This window comes from Arachis ipaensis, chromosome B4 (assembly GCF_059453495.1).
Source record: "Arachis ipaensis isolate K30076 ecotype BB chromosome B4, ASM5945349v1, whole genome shotgun sequence".
Classification (NCBI taxonomy): Eukaryota; Viridiplantae; Streptophyta; class Magnoliopsida; order Fabales; family Fabaceae; genus Arachis; species Arachis ipaensis.
The window spans coordinates 96,234,578-96,256,765 of NC_142439.1; the positions used below are offsets into that span (position 1 = coordinate 96,234,578).

At 33.8% G+C, this 22,188-nt stretch overlaps 3 protein-coding genes and 3 non-coding genes across 6 annotated transcripts; 2 read left to right on the forward strand and 4 right to left on the reverse strand.

Moving 5' to 3' along the window:
* The first annotated feature begins 1,040 nt into the window (after nucleotides 1-1,040).
* On the forward strand, nucleotides 1,041-2,670 carry LOC107639450 (L-type lectin-domain containing receptor kinase VIII.2). Its single transcript, XM_016342945.3, has one exon. It carries the CDS (start codon nucleotides 1,321-1,323, stop codon nucleotides 2,374-2,376), a length of 1,056 nt encoding a protein of 351 aa, XP_016198431.1. The 5' UTR covers nucleotides 1,041-1,320; the 3' UTR covers nucleotides 2,377-2,670.
* Nucleotides 2,671-4,811: 2,141 nt separating this feature from the next.
* LOC110271101 (small nucleolar RNA snoR109) lies at nucleotides 4,812-4,918 on the reverse strand. The gene has a single exon (XR_002361240.2). It is a non-coding gene; the product is annotated as a small nucleolar RNA snoR109 (small nucleolar RNA).
* Nucleotides 4,919-5,554: 636 nt separating this feature from the next.
* LOC148568461 (small nucleolar RNA snoR27) lies at nucleotides 5,555-5,644 on the reverse strand. The gene has a single exon (XR_015882754.1). It is a non-coding gene; the product is annotated as a small nucleolar RNA snoR27 (small nucleolar RNA).
* An 85-nt stretch (nucleotides 5,645-5,729) lies between these two features.
* On the reverse strand, nucleotides 5,730-5,822 carry LOC148568462 (small nucleolar RNA snoR26). The gene has a single exon (XR_015882755.1). It is a non-coding gene; the product is annotated as a small nucleolar RNA snoR26 (small nucleolar RNA).
* Nucleotides 5,823-8,313: 2,491 nt separating this feature from the next.
* On the forward strand, nucleotides 8,314-9,261 carry LOC110270684 (protein FAR1-RELATED SEQUENCE 5-like). Its single transcript, XM_088483351.1, has 2 exons — nucleotides 8,314-8,693; nucleotides 8,844-9,261. The coding sequence occupies exons 1-2, from the start codon at nucleotides 8,314-8,316 to the stop codon at nucleotides 9,259-9,261; spliced, it is 798 nt and encodes a 265-aa protein (XP_088339477.1).
* Nucleotides 9,262-11,507: 2,246 nt separating this feature from the next.
* On the reverse strand, nucleotides 11,508-13,455 carry LOC148568463 (uncharacterized). Its single transcript, XM_088484705.1, has 6 exons — nucleotides 13,433-13,455; nucleotides 12,827-13,343; nucleotides 12,651-12,737; nucleotides 12,412-12,540; nucleotides 12,272-12,322; nucleotides 11,508-11,687 (listed from the first exon to the last, which is right to left on the reverse strand). The coding sequence occupies exons 1-6, from the start codon at nucleotides 13,453-13,455 to the stop codon at nucleotides 11,508-11,510; spliced, it is 987 nt and encodes a 328-aa protein (XP_088340831.1).
* Nucleotides 13,456-22,188: the final 8,733 nt, after the last annotated feature.

Below are 22,188 nucleotides of genomic sequence, written 5' to 3' on the forward strand. Positions count from 1 at the left end.
TATTTATTCTTGATTCTATACAATATATAATTTCTTAACATTATAAGTAAAAGTAACTGCTTATGAATAATTGTAGGGTGTACAACAATTTCCCAAAAATAGTGAACATTGACAAGGAAAGGGTGGAAAAGGCCACAAATTGCAAAGAAGAAAACAAAAGATATATGATAATAATAAAATAAAAATCTTTATTGTTCTTGCTGAGGTTGACCGGTGTATAGCTCGTCCGTCGATGAATGTCTTCAAGCTTCTCGTCGGGATGAGTTATACGTCGGCAAGGAGAGAACAAGAGGGTGGGTACCTGCCTGCAAAAGACACTCCGACGCTCAAGTCAATAAGTGTTTAAGAGGTATAAGAATAATTCTATGAATATAGAATGTAAGACATGAAATGAAAGTTATCATGTGTTATGTTGTGTTTATAATAATTCTATGAATATAGAATGTATTATTGAGATTAGATATAGAAGGTTCTTTTTATAGGTATAAAATTGATGAATAGAATTGATGTTATGACCGTTTGGTCATTAAGATAGAAATGATGGTCATTAAGTCGGTAATGAAGGTGTCAGTTACAAACAAAAGAATGAATGATAGTTAACGCCGAGTTATAACTCATAATGCATAATAAAGACCGAGTTATAAGGTGACGGATCATTTATTATATTCCATTGTTCGGCAACCACAGAGGGAAAGTGTGGTGAAGCACGAAGTTGCAGAAAAAAGCAGTTAAAAACTTTTTTTTTTATGAAAAATATTACTTATACTCTAAATTTTTAGTCTTTAGTATTTAAATAATATTATTTAATTAATTTAAATATTTATTCTTAAAAAAAATTATTTATTTTTTTATAAAAAATTTACTTATTTTTTAGAGTTTTTTTTTAAATTAAATAATAGATAATTTTTAAAAAATATCTAATTACATTGGTTTTTTTTGTTGTTCATAATATCTCCGAACTCAATAGGTGAAAGACTATTTTTTGGCAGATAGAAATTCCATTTATAAGATACTGCATAAAGCGAAAATCGAAGCAGTCAAGTAAGTTGCCCACTCGACGATCCCACTTAACCCAAATTGATTTACTATTTCTGTTAAAAACCTTTTATTTAATTTTCACAAACCTCCAAACCCAACAACTTGAACTTCTCCCAATAATATTCTTTACTTTCTCGGCTACTTTCTCTTCTCTTCTTCACTCCACAAACCCTAGAAACAGAAAAGGAAAAGAAAAATTCACCTTTTTTTATGCAAATGGGATTAACTCACCAACACTAGAGAGCCACACACTTCAAGATTCAGCTCAAGCCCATTTCAATTATGGCCTCATTTTCCACTTCTCACTACATCGTTGCCTTCACATTCCTCAACTTGTTCCTCAAAATCCAAGCTTTGAACCCAGTTCCATCTTTTTCGTTCTCAGACTTCGGAAAAGATCCAATTTTCAAGCAAAGTGTAGCACTTTATGGTAATGCAAGGGTTGTCAATGGCGAGTCTGAGGTTATGCTCTCTGGGTCTGGTAAAGTGATGAGAAAGAACCCCATCAAGCTTGTTGATGCTGCATCAAAGGGTTTGGTCTCATTTTCAACCTACTTTGCTTTTTCAATTTCCTTCAATGAAGGTGGGGATGGCTTGGCTTTTGTTATGGTTCCAAGTGGTTCTGAAGGTGAGTTTTTTGGTAATAACTCATCAGGGTTCTCTCTTGGATTGAAAGGAAAAAGCGGATTCGATGTTGTTGGTATTGAGTTTAGTATTGCAAATAGGGGTTCTGCTAGTTTTAATGTGGCCATTAAGGTTGGTGATTCAGTTCCTGCTAAAAAAAGCAATGTTTCTTCTGTTGTAAGAAGTGGTGAAAAAATGCATGCTTGGATTGATTATGTTGCAAGTTCTAGGAGATTAGAAGTTAGATTGAATCAGTTTGGTCATTCAAGGCCATATGATCCAATTCTATGGCATTCAATTGATTTCCCAAGTGTTTGGGAGTCCAAAGAAATGTTTGTGGGATTTAGTCCAGTGAAAAAGGATGATAATATTAATAGCTCTCAAGCATGCTTTCTCTATTCGTGGAGCTTTGTTTTGAGGATTTTCCCGCATTGGATGCACTCTGAGCCCATCGATCCGAAGGTCCTTGCTACCAAGGAAACTGAGGCTCCGGTGGTGAAACCAAAGAGTGACTGCCTTTTGAGGATTCTTGCTGCTATGATATTCGGTGCCGGATGTGGAGCTTTGACAGCATTTGTTGTGCTTTATGTGTGGACCATCTTCGGCAATAGACGTCCGGTAATGCCGGAGGAGTTTGTTATGCAGCCAATGGATTTCGAGTACAAGAAAGTCGACGTTGTTGTAGATAAACCCATCAAAGGTGCTAAGGAGTAGATCTGCAGGAGGGAGCTAATTGCGCCATTCACAGTTGTGTTGTAAATCAATGTTGCTTGTATTCAGGTTTTGTTTTGTTGTAATCTTCTGGGAAAGAACTGGTTAGTTTACTTTTTCCTACGTTATTGTCTTTTGTTAAGATAATTGAGATCCAGATCCAACTCTGCATCCAATATTACATAGCTTACCCCTTTTTTGTTTATCAATATATTGTGTAATGTTGCTGATAGAGATTTATATATATGGTTATCACTAATAACCACAATCAATCTACTTATTCAATGTTGATTGGCCCATAGTACATTAGTACCAATGTGGATTTATATTTATTTGCTTAGGGATGCAAATATAAGAAAATTATGATACATGGATGAGTTGCTTCTACACAACACTATCTCCTTTGATTTGTTGAATCCTTTATGTTGATGTTATGTTGTTTTCCATTTACTGACACAGTAAATTAACTCAAGCATTGGTTGCCATAAAAAGGTGCAACAGTGAATGGAGTATTGATGTTAAGCATGGTCTGATCTGAAATTGTATTTTTTATCTTAAGATATTCATATTTAGATAGTCTTGTCTGTAACTTGATTTCTGGTTTCTGAAATAACATAGCCTTTCTGTACTCTTTCCTTCACCAATCTTAGTAATGCAACTATCTTTTGAGAGTACCAGAATTTCGATTTGTTTGTGCACTTCATAGTGCCTGTTGCTAACATCTAGCACACTTGAAATTAAGTTTTTTTTGGTTCATGAGACGCATGAAACATCAAACATTTTAGTTGCTGGTCTTTTTGTTTTAGTAAATTCCTTTAAAGCATCCTGCAAACCATTTACTTTGGATAGTTGCTTGCGGAAGAGAATTTGAATCTGCTTGACTGCTTGTGATAAACCTTTTTTGGATGTAAGTTTTATATATTCAAAATTCTAAGTCAGTAAACTTGTTTCCCTCAAGGTGGGGGTTAGGTACTAGAATCAATAGTTAGTTTTATATTATCTGGTTTGGTTACTTACTATATTTTTTTATTTGAATGCAATTGTAGGAATATTTTTAGTTGCCTGCTTCCTTTTGGCATGTTTTTATCACATAGTTTATTTATGTTTAGATTTGAGTTTTGAAGTTAGTTTCTTGTTCCTCGGTCAGCTTCGGTCGTAACACATCATCACATGGGTTTGGTATTTTCTTACCAAGTTGTGGCTTTATCATAATTCACAAATGTGTGTACTATATGTTCTGCCTTCGTCAATTAATGTTAACCATGTGACGTTGCTGGCTATGCTCGTCGAGAAGGTGGTGGCTAAGCGATTTTGATGACTTCATATGCCATTTTTAGGTCATCTATTGATTGCTTTCTATTACAGAGAATTTATTCATTGAAAGCAAATTACAGGTTGAACCAAATTGGTTATTAGTTTACAGAAACATTGAACTGTCTAACAAAACTTGCCTTCATAATGAAATAATAGAACTATAAAATATCTAAACAATTAGTTTCTTGGGGAAGAAGAATCAAGACATTTAAATTCATGGTCAATACTTGCTGCCAAAGAGATGATATCGGATGGATATACATGCTTATTTGCAAAAGATCTTGTCTATTGAAAATTCGCCACAAATAAACCAAGTTGGGTTAGTCGAATAGTCAATTTACTCATCAGCTGAACAATGCCATGGGAAACCCAAAAAATATTCCCCACAAAAATTAAGTGATCAACATTTCTCCTTTGTATTTACATTGCATTTGAAATAATACTAACCAACATAGAACACCCAACAAATGCATTGAACCCTGACCTCAACACCAGATCCGTCCAAACATATTTTTCATTTCAAACAAAAAACAACTAAAAAAATCAAATTTACATCAATTACAATTGTATTTAGTTGGCAAATATCAAAAGCTTTGTCCAAGATTCAACCGTTTTCTCAAAACAAAAATTAGAAAAACAAAAGACAAGAATCAAATATTGCATCGCATCAAATTAAAATCAATAGGTATTCATTTTCTTGAATCAAAATAAAGCAGAGCAATCTTAATAATCACTACATTTTAGAGTTAAAAGTCGGGTATAGCATAACATTATCAACAATATTTAGAGAAACGAATGGGACTCTTAATTTTCAGAGGCATTATCACTCTAAGGCTACAAAAAGAAGACTAACCATTATCATCCTGGTCAATTGATCATCAGCAATCACCAACCACGTTTTTTTAATCTATTTCTCATAGACTATATTTTCGAATTAATTTATGAATAACAGATGTAGCAACTTTTTTTTCTAAGAGTTTACTAATAACTGAAATCTACAAAGCAAAAATATGTAAGTACTAGGCAGGGCTGGGATTGAGGTGAAGTGAAGGTAAACGAGGCTGGTAGTCGTAGAGGTAACTTAAAAAACTACCAGAACCACCCCATAGCTATCCCTATTGAATGAGTGTGAGAAGCTCGGTAAGCAGATTTGTCGACGAGACCCAAAAATGGATCTAACAACAACCGGCCAGTAAACTTCCCTAACCGAATTTCAATTTGGCTACAGCCGGAATGGCACATTCAAGATGAAGAGTACTGAATTCACCCTTCCCTTGGTACATGTAGCCTACATGCATCTTTGACCAACAAAACTGAAATTAGATAAACTCGTTCATATTAAAGCATGCAAATTATGTTCTAGAAAGTATCGTTGTCTACAATTTTTTTTTTGTCATTCTAGACAATATTTAACCTTAGTTGGCACGGATGGCAGCACCTTAAAGAATCACTGAATTGTAGTAAGTCATATTACAGTTAGCTTCAGTTCCTTGGAAAAGAATTGCAAATACATTACAGTTTCTAACTGCCACTGTTGATCTCATATCTTAATCCAAATGTATCAAACACTAAAGACAATGAGGACATAAACTAGCAATAAAAACATAGTTCCTATCAATATCCGTTTGAGGCCTAAAGAATAACAGTTCTATCAGCGAAATAGATTCAAATCAAAGATATAAAATAGAGGTTCGAAAATTAAATTAAAATCTAAAAAATCAGAGTATCACACACAAACATGTCACTTGACATAACTTTCACTACCAATCATCAAACATTCGAACATCCATTTACCAAAGCATTTATGGCAACGATATTTAACAGCGAAAGGTAGTTACGTGATTAGGAATGAACAGGGTAAATAATCGATGGATCTCAGCAAGTTATGTTATCTTCAATTCCTTTAGGAAGTTTCAGATAGATAACGCAGTTTAAAAAATAACATCACGGATCCAGAAAATCCAACCACCCAATTCCTTTAACGAATAAATCACAATGATAAATTTTTTCGATAGTGAAAATGAGATATTGATTTGTAAACAGAGCACCTCAGAGAAATAATTCCCCATAAGCTTCTTCACGGGTAATCAAAGTGCAAGGATAACAATTTTGAATTTGCTCATCACTGATGCTCGTATATAACACTAAGAATCAGAAGTAAGTAAACATAAACAGTAAAACTTTGAGGATAGCTTAAATCTGAAACAAGGAACTATAGACTTAGATCTCATTCTTCGAATTCCGAATGAATGCTATGCGCCTCGGTGCTTATGAGGTATAAGATGTTGGTTTAACACTTAAAATATTGGGTTTAGGGTTTTCTGAAAATTTATAGAACTCTGGGGAACCCTAGAAGGTGTTTGGTCCAGCTGATATTGTATTCCTCTCCAAAATTCCCAAACGAATGAACGATTCGTGTTTTTTTCTTTTTTTGTTATTTTATTTTTTAGTGTATGTGTGTGTATTTTTCTTTTCGATCGGGCAAATATAGGCAAAAAAAAAAAAAAAATTTACATATGATTTAGTGGGAGGTAAAATCACAAAAATGAGAATCGTTAGTGTTTTTTAAAATATGAAAATAAATAGAACTTGTCTCTGAATTGTAAATTTTAATTTAAAATTTTAAAAAGTAAATTTACAGACCACAAATTATTATTTTTAATTTTTAATTTTTGAATAGTGAATTCACGCTTCAAAAATTATCTTTTTTATTTTTTAAATTTTTAAATATACAATATATCATAATTCTCATATTTCAATAAATAATAATATTTTTTTTTAAATCACAAATCTCAAAACTATATGATAATTAAAAAGTATAAAGGTATATATAAGCAAGTTTTGATAATCGAACGGGTTAATAAATTAGTCGAATAACTAGTTTAATAAATTAATAGTTCAACTGAGGTTAAATTGTAATTGAATTAGTTTAATTAAATATAAATAAAATTATTAAAAATTTAATATTAATATTTAAATTAATATTTTTAAATTAATAAAATTTAAAATTTTATAATCTTACTTAATAATTTATCTATAATTTATCGTTAGAAATTTATAAATAAGTTCAAATATCAAAATTTATAACTTCTAAAAATTAAAATAAATATAAATAATAAATACAAAATATTCTATCATCAAAAGTAATAACAATAAGGCTGCTTTTATTTACAAGCATAGGACACAGAGACAAGAACACAGAACTATAAAATTATGTTTGGCATATGACACAGATATTATATCTAGAGATATTGAATTAGTGTATTTTATATCTTTCTTAACAGAAATGATATAAAGACACTGACAAAAGACAAACTTATTTTTTTATTTTTTATTATTCGTATCAATTTTTCATAATTATATTTTTTATCTAAAGCTTTTGTATGAAAAAAATTAATTATCAATTAGACTTTCATAATTTATTTTTTTATATTGATTTTATCACTAAACAAAATACAAAAACATTAATTTTTGTATTTTTGTTGTTTGTATTTTATTCTTAATATCCTGTCTTATCTTGTTCTTACAACCAAACATAGCCTAATAAAAAAGTTTTCATATAAATAAAAAATCAGAAAATCTCCACATACAAATGTTTCCCTATACAAGTCTTATAAGTCCTCCATACTCCTTATCCCTAAAACGCGCTTCTCTCTGGACGTATGTTTCACGCGCCTGTTTAACAGATTTTTCAATTAAGGAACGTGCGAATATATAACTTCCTTTTTCAAAAGGATTTCGTTTCTTTTTTTGAATTTCTTCTCCGTTTCCTTGCGTTCTCTCCTCGGTCTCTTTCGAGCGTTTCTCTGTGTCTTCTTCTTCCTCCTTTACCTGCGTTCTCGCTTCAGTTTTTGCGAATTGTTTTGCGTTTGAAGATAATGGATGATTTAGCTTCAGATTTTCAGCTGAACCAGAGCGAAGTGGATTTTGAGACTGTATCCAATGAAGTTCCTGAGGTGTGATTTAGATTGAGTTATTAATTGAATGTGAATTTGAATTTGATTAGTAGTTTTTTTTATTGTGTAGCTGAATAATCTATGTACCTTTGCTGTGATATTTTCTGTTTGTTCTTCCTTATTTCAACTGAATCTAATGCACTAGTTCTCCTTAGAATTAAAACAATTTTTCCATTTTATATCAGATATTCGGGTGTAGATCAGACAAATTTGGGTGCATTGAAGGAAATTTTGGGTGCATTTACAGTTTGTTACAGTTTATTATTTTAGTTGAATTTTTTCGTTTCTGTTTTAATATAGTCTATTTTTTTAGTGTATTTTTGCAGACCTTCTGTGCAGTTGATGACCAGTTTGTTCCCAAGGTTGGGATGACTTTTAGAACCCTTGACGATGCTGCAAAATTCTACAAGGATTGTTCAAAGCTTGCAGATTTTTCTACAAGAGTTCGGTGCACAAATAAGAAGGAAACGAAATTAAGAATCAATTGATTACATGTACTAGAGAGGGAAAATGCAAATCGAAAATATCTCCGACCGAGAAGACGAATCTCTCAGTTGGTTTAAATTATCCTGCAAGAATTTATATACACGTATTGAAGGATGTTGGTATTTGGATCATTTCGAAGGTCGTGTTGCATCATTCACATCCTTGCTGTCCAGATCAAGCACAGATGCTCAAACAGCACAGGGAACTAAGCTTCTCCATGCGTCGTACAATAGAGAATAACGAGGAAGCCGGTATCAGACCTAGCAAAACTTTCCAATCATTTGTTGCAGCAGCCGGGAGTCACCGCGAGTTAAATTTTATCGAAAAAGACGTGAGGAATTACATCACTAGAGAAGTGCGGAATGTTTCGGAACAAGAGGATACAAAAGAATTCGGGAAATACTTATTAAGAATGAAAGAGAAGAATCCGAATTTTTTTTTCGAGCTTGAACTCGAGGACAATCAGTCCATTAAGCTTGCTTTTTGGGCAGATGCAAGGAGCAGAGCTGCCTGTGAGTATTTTAGAGATGTTATTTCATTTGACACCACCTACAATACAAACAGGTAACATGGTGTTCTGGTTTATGATGCTAAATTAATGTTGTTTTATGAATCTGCTGCAGAGGTGTATATTGGCAGTTTTTGGGTGCACAGAATCATTATTCGGGTGCATTTTGTAGATAATAATTCTGTTTTTGTGGTAATCTGTTTCAGGTATAATCTGGTTTGTGATTTTTTTGTCGGGGTGAATCATCACGGTCAGTCAATACTTCTTGGATGTGCTTTGATGAAAAACGAAGAAATTAAATCATTCAAATGGTTATTTCAATATTGGCTTCATTGCATGGGAGGAAATGCTCCAAAAGGGATTCTCACCAATCAATGCGCGTCAATGAAAAGGGCTCTCGAGGCTTGTATGCCCACAATAATTCACCGTTGGTGTATTTGGCACATCACGAAGAAGATTCCAAGCAAATTAAACGGGTACAAGGGACATGCAGAAATCCAACAAGAAATGAGCCAAGTTGTTTGGAACTCTCATAACGAAGATTCATTTGATAGGAATTGGAATAATTTTCTGCTGAAGTATGGTCTTGTGGACAACAAGTGGCTTTCAGGTAATGTTTTTTAAAATCTACAGCAGAGGTGCAATATGCATGTTTTTGGGGTGCATTTTTGTCTGATTTGGGTGTATTTTGCAGATCTTTATGAAGACCGTCATATATAGGTTCCAATTTATCTGGATCACCACTTCTAGGCTGGGATGAGAAGCACACAAAAGAGCGAGAGCATGCATTTATTTCTTACAAGTTTATTACCCGAAACAGCTCGCTTATTCAATTTGTCAAACAATATGATAATTGCCTCGGAAGCAGGGAGCAAGCAGAGAGAGAATCAGATGCTGCAGATTTTCATACGGTGATACCGTGTGCAACAAAATCCTCCATTGAAGCTCAGTTTCAACATGTGTACACTCACCAAAAGTTTAGGGAAGTCCAAGCACAATTCAGAGGGAAGGCGAATTGCATCACAAAATTAACAAACTCCGCTCTAGGCTATTCAGTATACGAAGTTGGAGAACAAGCTTCTAGTTCAATATTCAACAAGTTTGTGGTTACTTACGACTCAGTAGCAGCCCAAGTGAAATGACAATACTTATTATTCGAGTCAAGAGGGATATTGTGCCGTCACACACTAAGTGTGTTAAGCTTTGAACGAGTAACCCAAGTGTCACCAACGTATATATTGGAACGATGGAGTAAGACGGTAAAGAGACGACACATACACATCAAGAGTAGCCACGACGAGCCACTATTGGAGCCAAGAAGCAAGGGATTTGACGAATTGGTGTTTAGTTCGCAAAATATTTGCGAATTTGCATCAGAATTGGAGGAGCTGACTGCCATTCTACACCGTTCGTGCCATAACGTCATGGTTGAGATGGAAGAACTGAAAGCCAAAAGGAAGGGGACATGTTCGTTATCTCACGAAGATGCCAAATTGGAATCCGTTAACGAGCTTCAAAGCCCTTCAAGGGTTCGAACAAAAGGACATCCAAAAAATAGGTTAGGTTCAAAGTTGGAAAAACAGATTGCAAATGCCTCAAAGAAGAAGAAAATGAAAGCTTTAAATGAGGTAAAAGTCATGTTCTTTAAATATGTGGTGATTGAGTTTAATTTTCTTGTTAATAGTTTTGCTAATATGTGAGTTTATTATTTCCAGTTAAACCTCTTTGATTCTACATCAGTGGTGCGTCCAAATTCCAGCCAATATCAAGGATGTGTTATGAATTATAAGGTTCAGGGAACCAGCAGCAGGGGATAGTTTTTTGGGTGTATAGTTACATAATATGGGTGTAAAGATTAGTTTTTTGGGTGTATTTCTGAATTTTCTTGTGTTTGACATTTTACATTTATATATTTTTAGATGCTGCTGTTTGTGTTATAAATTATTATTTTGTTTAGTTTTTATGGTTTAGGGTTTAGAGTTTAGGTTTTAGGCTTTAGGGTTTTAGGTATTTAGGGTATATATTTGGGTGTTTATGGGTTATATTTGGGTGTATATTTAGGGTTTAGGGTTTAGGGTTTAGGGTTTAGGGTTTAGGGGTTTAGGGTTTATGATTTATGATTTATGGTTTTGGGGTTTAGGATTTTAGGGTTTATGGTTTTGGGATTTAGGGTTTAGGGTTTAGGGTTTAGGGTTTTGGGATTTAGGATTTTAGGGTTTAGGGTTTAGGTTTTAGGGTTTAGGGTTTAGGATTTAGGATTTTAGGATTTAGGTTTAAGGGTTTAGGGTTTAAGGTTTAGGGATTTGGTTTTAGGGTTTAGGATTTTATGGTTTAGGGTTTAAGGGTTTTAGGGTTTAGGGTTTAGGGTTTAGATTTGGATTCTCTAAAGTTTAAATTTCACTTTAGAGAGTAAAGTGTGATCTCTCACCATTTATTTTATAGGTGGGACCAAGAATAAATATGAGAGAGAAACCATTCAAGGGTAGAAGATCACACTTTATCCTCTAAAGTACAAATTTAAAATTTAGAGGATCCAAATTCTTAGGGTTTAGGGTTTAGTTTTTAGTGTTTAGGGTTTTAGGGTTTAGGGTTTAGGGTTTAGGGTTTAAGGTTTAGAATTTTAGGGTTTAGGGTATTTAGGGTATATATTTGGGTGTATACGGGTGATATTTGGGTGCATAACTAAAGTAATTGGGTGCATTATTTGGTTTGGTTTTGTTTTTCTTTATTTTCTATGTACCTGTAATTTACAGCCTTTGAATACAGCACAGACAGTTTATTTATCCAAACAAATTTTATAATACAAATCAATAAAATATTCACAAAATTTACAAGTGTTCAAACTATTTCAAAACTACATAAAACTGAAGTCAATCACTATCACTTTCAATGTCATAAGAATCTACTTGACAATATGGGCTTAACAAAGCTACAGATGGCTTCGACAATCTCATTGTTTCACTTCCCTTGATCGCTGCATCTCTGTCGCGATTCATGTCATGAAAAAGAATTCGGGAAGCAAATTCAACTCTGAAGTAGTCGACCTCCGCCTATAGTTTGAAAGAATATTATTTGAATTAAATCTATTAATTCAGAAAAGTAATAGAGAGAGATATATAGTTTTAAATATAATTACTTGAGTCCAATTGTCCCACTCATACTTCTCCTTTTTAATGTTTTGAGGCTCAATTATTTCAAGTCATTTCATGACATAAATAGCACAATTATAGCTGAAAACCAAAAATAATTTAACAAATTAAAATAGGTCAGCAATTGAAAACACAATTTTTCAGAGTGAAAGATATGTACTCTGTGTTTTGGCCTAAAATGTCAATGTAAGGAGGCTCAATTTCACGATCTTTTTTTTTAGAGGTGCCCCCAGCATATACTCTAATTCTTGAAAGCACATACCCCTAAAAACAAAAAACAAAGCCGAATATAAGAAGGAATAAGTCAAATAAATCAATACACCCAAATATAAACAATATACACCCTACTTTGATTTGAAATGCACCCAAATTTCAGAACGCAAAAAACATGTCCAACTTACAATAAACTTATTTATCTTCATTCTGTCTTTGGAGGGACACGTCTTGTGGTAAGGGTCAAGTATATAAAACTTTTTCTTTCTTACATCAGCCACCCACATCCACCAATGATTTGAACAGCAAACAGGCGCAAAAATCTAAAACATCTCCACATTGAACAATGTTTTAGTTTAGTTCATAGATAACCAAAGAATTGTGATAAGAAGTTTTAGAAATAAAAACTTACATATGGATGTGATGCTAATTTTTTCCGGTCCAAAAAGGATAAAAACATTGGGTAGTCTTCAACATTAAATGGCTTTTTGGACTTTGGCTGTAAGAACTCCCCATTTGGATGATTACCAATGGCCATGTTCTGCAGCATTTGTGAAACACCCAAAGAAATCGTTTAATGCACCCAAAAGATAACAAAATGCACCAAAAAGATAACAAAATGCACCCAAAATTTTAAACATTACACCTTACCACAATATTAGGTGGGAGACAGTAGATTTCTTCCTCGAATCTTTTAATATTCTGTTGGTTGAGGATTAGGCACATGACAGTCACAATCTAGAAAAATAAAACAGCCAAATTAATTACATCAATTAATATTGCAGCCACATTTCATAAGATAATCATTAATCTTGTTCTAATCTTATGTCAGCTTCAATATATGAATTAGCTTTTAAGGATGCAAAGTGGACTTTTGACAGCACCAACGGTTGTTGGGCGTTCAATGTGCAAATTGAATCATACTCATCAGTACTGTCGTCCGCGTATGTCCTGATACATGTCACCCAGAGGTAGCATTTTTCTTTCATTTTGGGAGACATTAAATTTCTCCTCACAGGAGTTTCAAATTTGTCAAAAGTCTGGCCCACGGTTTGTTTTTCAGTTGGTGGAGTTTTACCTTCTGGGAAATCTGGTGTTTTCTTTTCTCCACTCTTTGCAATCTTTTCTACTAGCACATCTAATTCTTCCATTAGTATTTTGGTTTCTGGACTTTTTACCACCTGAGCTTCTACTTGCCCAACACCTTCTTGGGTCTGTATTTCTTCTTGGCTTGAATCAGTCAAGCCAAGACTGAATGATGGCAACGGTAATTCTTTAGGTACATAGGACGCTGTCCTGGCCATCATCAATAGTGCAGCAGCAGTCACTTCAGGGGCTGGATCCCTGCGTGTTAACTATTAACATATATCGTACTATAAGAATAAGAATAAACGAATAATTTTAAAAATCAATTTATATTTTGATGAACTTACATTTTAGATGGAGCTGGTGGCATTGTTGGTGTGCTTTTATCAACTTTTGGTGGTTCTGGAGTGCTGTGGGGTTAGAGAAAATGAATCAGGTTAAAAAAAATCGATTTCAGCTCAATTATCAGGATATATATCCAAATAAGATAACAATATACCCAAAAAATAACAAAATGCACCCGAATAATGTTGCTCACCTCTCTGTTGGTGGGGATGGTTCAAATGGTGGGACAGGGCTTTCAGAATAAATATCATTTACTATATCAAAATTCTATCAATTAACAGAAGATAAATAATCAGCAACCAAAACACCCTAAAAAAAAGTAATATGCACCCAAATTCAACATACCCTTGTTGACGTTTTCTTAAAAATTCTTCTATTGTTTCAGTTCCAATTTCAGTTCTGACAGTACATTCAAAATTACATGTTAACAAAATATAGTTCTGATTACAAAGTTTAAGATAGGTTTAGAAAGTATCTTACCCATCGTAGGAATGATTTTCTTCTTCTGAAGACGAATCCTCAATTACGTGCTTCCTTTTTCTGGATTACGTCCTGAAAATCAAAAAATTATGAATCAGACAAATACAATAATATTGATGATGAGATACTGTCGAAGGCAGTTCATACTTTTTGGCAGCAGTGTAAATTTTTTTGCTTGTTTTTTGTTTTTTAACTGGCAAGGATTCTTCACTCCTGAAATTAAATGAGAAACAATGTGTTAATACATTAAATTTTGATAGAAACAGGAAAGAAAGTGATGATAATTTCAGAATCTTACTCATTAGTAGATTCACTTTTGCTCTCTGAAATGGAATCCTCCAAAATCTGCTTTCTCTTTCTGGATTCCATTCTGGAAAGCAAACACTTATTAGGGAAAAACAACTTAAAATTGACAAAATGCACCCAAAAATATTACTTACATTTTGGCTCCCTTTTGGGTTGTTTCCTTGTAGGCTCCTCTTTGTCTTCTTCCGACTCAGACTCAGAGGAAACATCAACATCAGTCTCTGATGAATCATTCTCAGAGGAAGAACTTGGTTTCTTTTTTTTTTTTTCTTTTCTTTTTTCTTTTCTTTTTCTTTCATTTCTTTCAGTTTCTTTTTTGTCTTCGCCATCTTGATGATGCCCTGACATAGTAGAAATGTTAGTTTACAACATCTAGATAAATAAGAGAACGTATTCTGTTTGCTTACCATATGGCCATCTATCTCTCCTCTAATTCTTGCAACCAGCTGCTCTCTGTTCTAGTTGCTAACCCAGGGAACTGCAGCTTTTTTCTCTCCTTTCTTCTCCTTGTTTTTAGCGAGATAGAAATATATTATCATCAAGGCATAGAGGCACCCATTGATTGATTTTTTCTTTTTCAGACAGAAATTTGTTATGCCTTTAACGATGAAATTCAGCACATGGGCTCCCCAGTTGCCCTCTGTTATTTTCTCCATCTGAAAAATTGGAGCTATGTGCGCAGGTGATACTTTGGTTATTGTACTTGGTAGCAAGAACGCCATCTGAATATAGAGGATGAAAATCCTCTTAAACATCAGCCAATCTTGTTCATTTTCAACACCGATGCTCATCATCTCATCGGTCAGCTGCTTCAGAGTGTTGCCCTGGAACCTTCTAAAAATGAGTTGGTTCTCTTCGGAGAGATTCTTAAAACTCACTTTTTCAGAAAATAGATCTCCTACAAAAAAGAAAACAATTTATTACTTGAAATGCACCCAAATATGATTCATATGAACCCAAATATCACTCGTGTGCACCCAAATATCACTCACATGCACCCCAAATATTGCTCATGTGCACCCAAATATCACTCACGTGCACCCAGATATCACTCATGTGCACCTAAATATCACTCATATGCATCTAAATCTATTACTTGATTACATGAGATTAGAATAAGATAATGCGAAGAATACATTACAGATAATGGAACTATAGAGGTTTTCTGTAACCAGTTACCTGATGCATTGATGCCAAGGGCATCCCCTATTATTTTCGGTCTAATCTTAAAGGAACCATAGCTGGTTTCCAGTGTGTTTTTCTCCAATTTAAAGGAGTTATCCAACTCCTTTAAAAGTTTGTGAGGCACATTCATAGGCGGGATGTGCATGAGTCCCCCAAATCCTAATTCACAAACAATTACTTTCTTCGGTTCACTCATCTTTTGAAATTTTTTGCTCAGTAGTCTGGTAGCACACTTCAAGTCTTTGGTTTGCTGTAAACAAAGTAAAATTAGAGTCATTTAAATAACCTATATTTGTATTAGGAAAAATTGACTTGTTGTAAGATATATATATATATATTCACTTACGTTGTATTTTTTCCACTTTGGTTTTTGGTTGTCATTTTTTCTGCAAGGAAAAAAAATACTGTTAATAGATAAAAAAATGTACCTAAATACCAGAGCTATACACCTAAAAACCAGTCACGTGCACCCAAATTCCAGCCACAAACACCCAAATCCAGTTCTATACACATTTTGTTTTTTTCAATTAAACAAAACTAAATGAGTTCAAAATCACATTCAACTCAACCAAACAAGTAAAATTATAAATTAAACGAGTTCAGAATGATATTTTAGTTCAAAATGCCACTAGAAGCACTAGTCGCATTCTATACTGACATATACACCCAGAAATGCTCCATACACAGTTTATATGTATACAAACCTACTTAAAAGGCCTCCTAACATTCACAAAACAGAGTTTATATGTATACACCCAAATATCATTTCTCTTGAACTACATAAAATAGCATAAACAACTTGAAGAGTTTCATTAGAACAGTAATATGAGATCTAAACCTAGAATAGTCAAACAGAAAGAAAAATACCACAATATAGTACTTCGATTTCGAAATCAGAAATAGAAATGTGAAAAACCTAAATGAAAAACGAAACAGTATCTTGAATGATGTTTGTTCGTTCTTTTTGGTGTTATTTGATGGAGATTTGAATATTTGCTTCTTGATTTGTTGTACTTTTTGCGAGGACTTGGACGGTTTCTTCAGAGCTTTTTTTTTGTTTTGAACGTGGCTTGAATCTTGAGCGTTTGTGTATTGATTGAGGAAGAAGAGGAAGAGTTTTTTATTATGAACATGCTTTGGAGCAAGTGAAACGGTTGAGTATCGCACGTGGTTTTCACGTTCGAGTGTGGAGTGTGGGTGCGCGTCATTTTTTGTTGGGCTTGGACAGCTTGTATAACTTGTAAGCCAAAAAGGCTTGTATGTGTAGTAGGCTTGATAAAAAATACTACTCATCACACATCATAATCATTATTAATTATCAAAATATCTTCATCATTATTAAAAACAGTGACAATTGGTGAGTTGATTTGGGGCTGAGTTTAAAAATAAATTTGCTGGTTTGTAGGCCTGAAATTTAAGAGCCTCAACAGATTTATCTAATCACAATTAAACTAAATTAAATTTTCATGTATCATTTGTAAACACAAGTCTCAACTTATATGTAATACTCTCTAAAAATATATACTTGAAAATGAAATTCAAAGGCTACTAGTAGTGTTTTTCTTTGTCAGGAAGAAATACTAGTGTTTTGTAATGCCATAAGTCTATAGGTTTGAGCTAACCTCTTTTTAGCTGTCCCTATGTTATACTACTCTTAAAAAGCCATTGAGTATGGAGATCTTGCTCTTGAAATGATGAGATGGGCCTAACTAAATTTATAGCTAATATGATGTAAAAAGCAAGAAATGATGAGATGGGCTTAACTAAATTTATGGCTAATGTAATATAAAAAATAAGATTATCAAACTATTTTAGTGATTATTTTATTGGTCTAATTGGTTTAACTATTAGTTTAATCAAAAAATGATTTTATAATAAATAAAATATAAATAAATTATTAAAAAATAATTATAGTATAATATAAATTTTAAAATATCATTCAAATTTAAAATATTATATCAATTAAAGTCTTATAATTTTATTAAAGTACAAACTCAAAAATCAAATAATAAAAAAATATCTAAATACAAAAAGGCTATTACTACCATCACTATTTCGACGAAAATCAACATTAATATCATCTAACAAAATAAAAAATACACATTTTTATCAATATTTTAAAATTAACATTCCAATAAATAATTAAAAAATAAATATTTATAATTAAATTTTAATTGATTTAACTATTGTTTTTTAAAAATTATTATATTAAATATTTTTTGTTTCATAATAATAATAAATATGAAAAATTATATTAGAATATATTACTTTACTATTTTACTCATGTAGTGTCTTTTTGGATTTGGCTATTTTACTTATATTGTACTTTTGGAATTTCAGATACAACAACAACAAAGCCTTGTCCCACTAGGTGGGGTCGGCTACATGAATCAAACGATGTCATTGTACTCTGTCATATATCATGTCTACAGAGAGACCGTTTACATGTAGATCTCGTTTGACCACCTCATGAATGGTCTTCTTAGGTCTTCTTCTGCCTTTCGCCCCTTGTCCATCTTCCATCTCATCCACCCTCCTGACTGGGTGTTCTATCAGTCTTCTTCTCACATGTCCAAACCACCTGAGACGCGATTCAACCATCTTTTCCACAATGGGTGCTACTCCAACTCTCTCCCTTATATCTTCGTTCCTTATTTTATCCAATCGCGTATGACTACTCATCCATCTCAACGTCTTCATCTCTGCCACATTCAGCTTATGTTCGTGCTCCCCTTTGGCTGCCCAACACTCCGTACCATAAAGCATAGCCGGTCTTATAACGGTGCGATAGAATTTACTTTTAAGTTTTAAAGCCACTTTTTTGTCGCATATAAAACCAGATGCACTCCGCCATTTTGACCAACCTGCTTGGATCCTATGATTTACATCCTGTTCAATCTCTTCATTATCCTGTATGATGCACCTAAGATACTTAAAACTTTAAATTTTTGTAGGATATTTTCTCCAATCTTCACCTCTATATTAGGGTTTTCCCTTCTCAGACTGAACTTACATTCCATATATTCTGTCTTGCTATGGCTTATGCGCAGACCATACACTTCTAGAGCTTCTCTCCATAAGTCCAACTTCTTATTTAGGTCTTCCATTGACTCTTCCATAAGGACGATATCATCGGCAAAAAGCATGCACCATGGTACAGGCTCTTGAATGTGCTCTGTGAGTACTTCCAAGACTAATGTGAAAAGGTATGGACTTAAGGATGATCCCTGGTGTAATCCTATACTAATAGGAAATTCCTCTGTCACACCACCTTGAGTCTTCACACTAGTTATGGCCCCATCATACATGTCTTTAATTGCACGAATATATGCGATCCTTACTCTCCTCTTTTCTAAAACCTTTCATAAGACCTCCATTGGCACCCTATCATACGCTTTTTCCAAATTAATAAACACCATATGTAGATCCCTTTTATTACTACGATACCTCTCCATCATCCTTCTTAATAGGTATATCGCTTCAATAGTAGATCTGCCTGGCATAAATCAAAATTGGTTCTCTGTTACTTGTGTCTCTTTTTTCAACCTCCGTTCTATCACCCTTTCCCATAACTTCATAGTATGACTCATGAGCTTGATCCTTCTATAGTTTCTGCAACTTTATATATCCCCCTTATTCTTGTAAATAGGTACTAATGTGCTCTTTTTCCACTCATCAAGCATCTTCTTTGACCTTAAAATCTCATTAAAAAGCTTGATTAACCAGTTCATGCCTTTTTCTCCAAGGCCCTTTCAAACCTCAATCGGGATATTATCAGGTCCTACTGCCTACCATTTTTCATCGGCTTTAGAGCCTCTTTTACCTCGAAGTCTCAAATCCTTCATAGTAGTCAAAGTTTTGATCTTCTTCCCTTGTGCATAACTGGCCAAGGTTCGGAAGAGTCTTCTGTCCCTCATTAAATAACTTGTAGAAGTAGCTCTTCCACCTTTCATTAATCTTTTCCTCTTGAGCCAACACCTCTCCATCTTTACCCTTTATGCACTTAACCTGATCCAGATCTCTCATTCTTCTTTCACAGCTCTTTGCGATTCTATATATACCTTTTTCTCCTTCTTTCGTACCCAAAGACTGGTAGAGACCCTCAAATGCTCTTGTGCTTACTTCACTTACAACCACTTTTGTCTCTTTCTTAGCCGCCTTATATTTTTCCCAGTTATCTGCGTTTCGGCATAAAGACCACTCTTTAAAGCACTCCCTTTTATCTTTATCTTTTCTTGTACACTCGTATTCCACCACCAGGACTCCTTGTCTCTTGGTCCTATTCCTTTAGATTCACCAAAGCTTTCTTTTGCTGTTCTTCTAATAACTTCTGCCATCTCCCTCCACATCTCTTCCGCGTTTCCATTCCCATCCCACTTTGCCTCTTCTCCTACCCGTTTTAGGAAGCTTCTTTGTTCCTCACCTTTCATCCGCCACCACCTCATCCTTGGTTCTTCATATGATATCTTTTCCTCAACTTTTGCTCAATGCGAAAATCCATGACGAGCACCCTATGTTGTGTTGTCAAACTCTCTCCCGGGATAATTTTACAATTAATGTAAAATTTCTAGTCGACTCTCCTCAACAAGAAGAAGTCAATTTGAGAGCTTGTCATGCCACTCTTATAGGTTATAAGATGTTCATCTCTCTTTTTAAAACATGTATTTGCGATGAGAAGATCAAAGGTTGAGGAAAGTCCAAAATAGTTTTACCCTCGGCATTGATCACCCCGAAACTATGGCCTCCGTGAATACTCCCATACCCAGTCACTTCTCTCCCAACATGGCCATTTAAATCTCCTCCTAAGAAAATCTTATCTCCCGAAGGTATGTCTTGAACCAAACTCTCTAGATCCTCCCAAAACCTTATCTTGTGTTGTTCGTCCGAACCCACTTGTGGTGCATAGGCGCTAATCACATGGAAAGCACCTCCCTCCACCACAAGTTTAATTTGATAGAGATGATCCGATCTCCCACCCTCTTGACATCCACTACGTCCTTCTTCCACTGCTTATCCACAATAATTCCAACCCTATTCTTATTCTTCACCTTTCCTATATACCAAAGTTTGAAACCAAAAGTATACAACTCCCTAGCCTTCGCACCAACCCATTTTGTTTTTTGTAGGCACATAATGTTAATCTTCCTCCTTGTCATGGTGTCAACCACCTCCATGGACTTTTCTGTTAGAGTGCCTATGTTTCATGTCCCAAATCTCAATCTTTTGTCGCTCCGACCTTTACCTTTTACTTTGTGAACTAGCTTATTTACCCTCGTCCGTTCATAAAAATGAGAGAACCCTTGCTCATTTAACACTACATTCGGGCACCGATGCAGTGGCTCTTGCTCATTTGACACCGTACTCGAGTCATACAGCGCGTTGCTTCTGGACAACGACCTAGGTTTAGCGCAATAATGTCTTTGATTCATGTCATGGGGATTCGACTATATTTTTATGTTGGTTGTCGAAGACTTAACACAACCCTCCTCCTTTATCCGGGTTTGGGACCGGCTATGTATCACAAGTGTAACATAGGCGGAGTTAGATTTTGGAATTTTAGATGATAAAACCAAAATAATTGTTATATGTAAGTGCAAAGTCAAGTGTTTGGAGTCTAACAAAAAAACAAATCAAGTGTTTGTATTATTTCTATCTAGTCTCTTTCAACCCAAAGATTAAAAAAATATGCTTATTGAGCCAATTTCAAGGCCAAATATCAAGCTATAGCTTTTGTATTATATTGTATTTTGTGTAAAATATATAGGATTGAATTATATTCTATTTGGTTTGAAATAAAAATATAAAATAAAATGTTTGAAATTACTAAAATACTTTTATTAATTAAAAAAATAAAAATCCTTAACTTTGCCACCTTTTTCTCTTTCCTTCTTTGCGTGTGCTCAGTAACGGATCCAGAAAATTTTATCAGTGGGAGCAAAATATATATAGTATAATAATAACTTTTATAATTATACTATAGTATTATAAAATATGATTACTCCTCAAATTATTTAACTAACAAATTAAAATAATAAAATAATAATTTAAATAATAAATAATTTAAAATTCCATTCTTTTGGGTTTCATATTTTGAAAAGATTGAATAATCTTTTCATTGTCAATACAATCAAATATCTCTCTTTCTATGTATTTCACTAAATAATCATTTAAAAATTCATCTTCCATACGGTTGCAAAGCCGACTCTTTATGATGTTCATAGCAGAAAAAGTTCTTTCAACTGATGCAGTTGCTACAGGCAAAACTAAAGCTAACTTCAAAAGAAGAAACACTAATGGATAAACAATATTTTTTCGAGTCTCTACCAATTTCTGAGAAAGAGCACCAATCCTATTTAAGTTTGAGAATTGATCATCAGAACACACATCTAGTATGAAGTTCTAAAGTTTACTATCAAATGCCAAAAGTTGAGTAGAAGAAATTTCTAATGGATAGAATTGAGCTACCTGGATTAACTTCTCCTTATCAAACGTAAGAAATGAGTGTCTTGGATTCAGACAAGCTATACAAAGAAGTAATTCAATATTCACCTTTGTAAAACGACTGTTGAGTTCTTGAAGTTGTCTATCAACTACTTGATACTTGAAAATGATGCAAATTTGAGATCTTTTGAGCTTTGCGTCTTGATCTTCCTTGTGACACAAATATATCATCCATTTTTGGAATAGTAATATTATATTTTTCACAAAATAATGAGACTTCGTCAAGTAAAAGAGACCAACCATCATCTCTTATAGTTTGCAACCGTTGCTTAGACACTTTAACCAA

Bases quoted from the DNA above. Each gene is read 5' to 3' on its own strand.
- LOC110270684 (XM_088483351.1), top strand. From the start codon at position 8,314: ATGCTCAAACAGCACAGGGAACTAAGCTTCTCCATGCGTCGTACAATA. The intron at 8,694-8,843 runs GTAACATGGTGT...AATCTGTTTCAG, and splicing joins ACCACCTACAATACAAACAG to GTATAATCTGGTTTGTGATT.
- LOC148568463 (XM_088484705.1), bottom strand. From the start codon at position 13,455: ATGCCACCAGCTCCATCTAAAAT. The intron at 13,344-13,432 runs GTAAGTTCATCA...GTTAACACGCAG, and splicing joins CCACCAGCTCCATCTAAAAT to GGATCCAGCCCCTGAAGTGA. The intron at 11,688-12,271 runs GTAAGAAAGAAA...TTCAAACTATAG, and splicing joins GGTGGATGTGGGTGGCTGAT to GCGGAGGTCGACTACTTCAG.
- LOC107639450 (XM_016342945.3), top strand. From the start codon at position 1,321: ATGGCCTCATTTTCCACTTCTCACTACATCGTTGCCTTCACATTCCTC.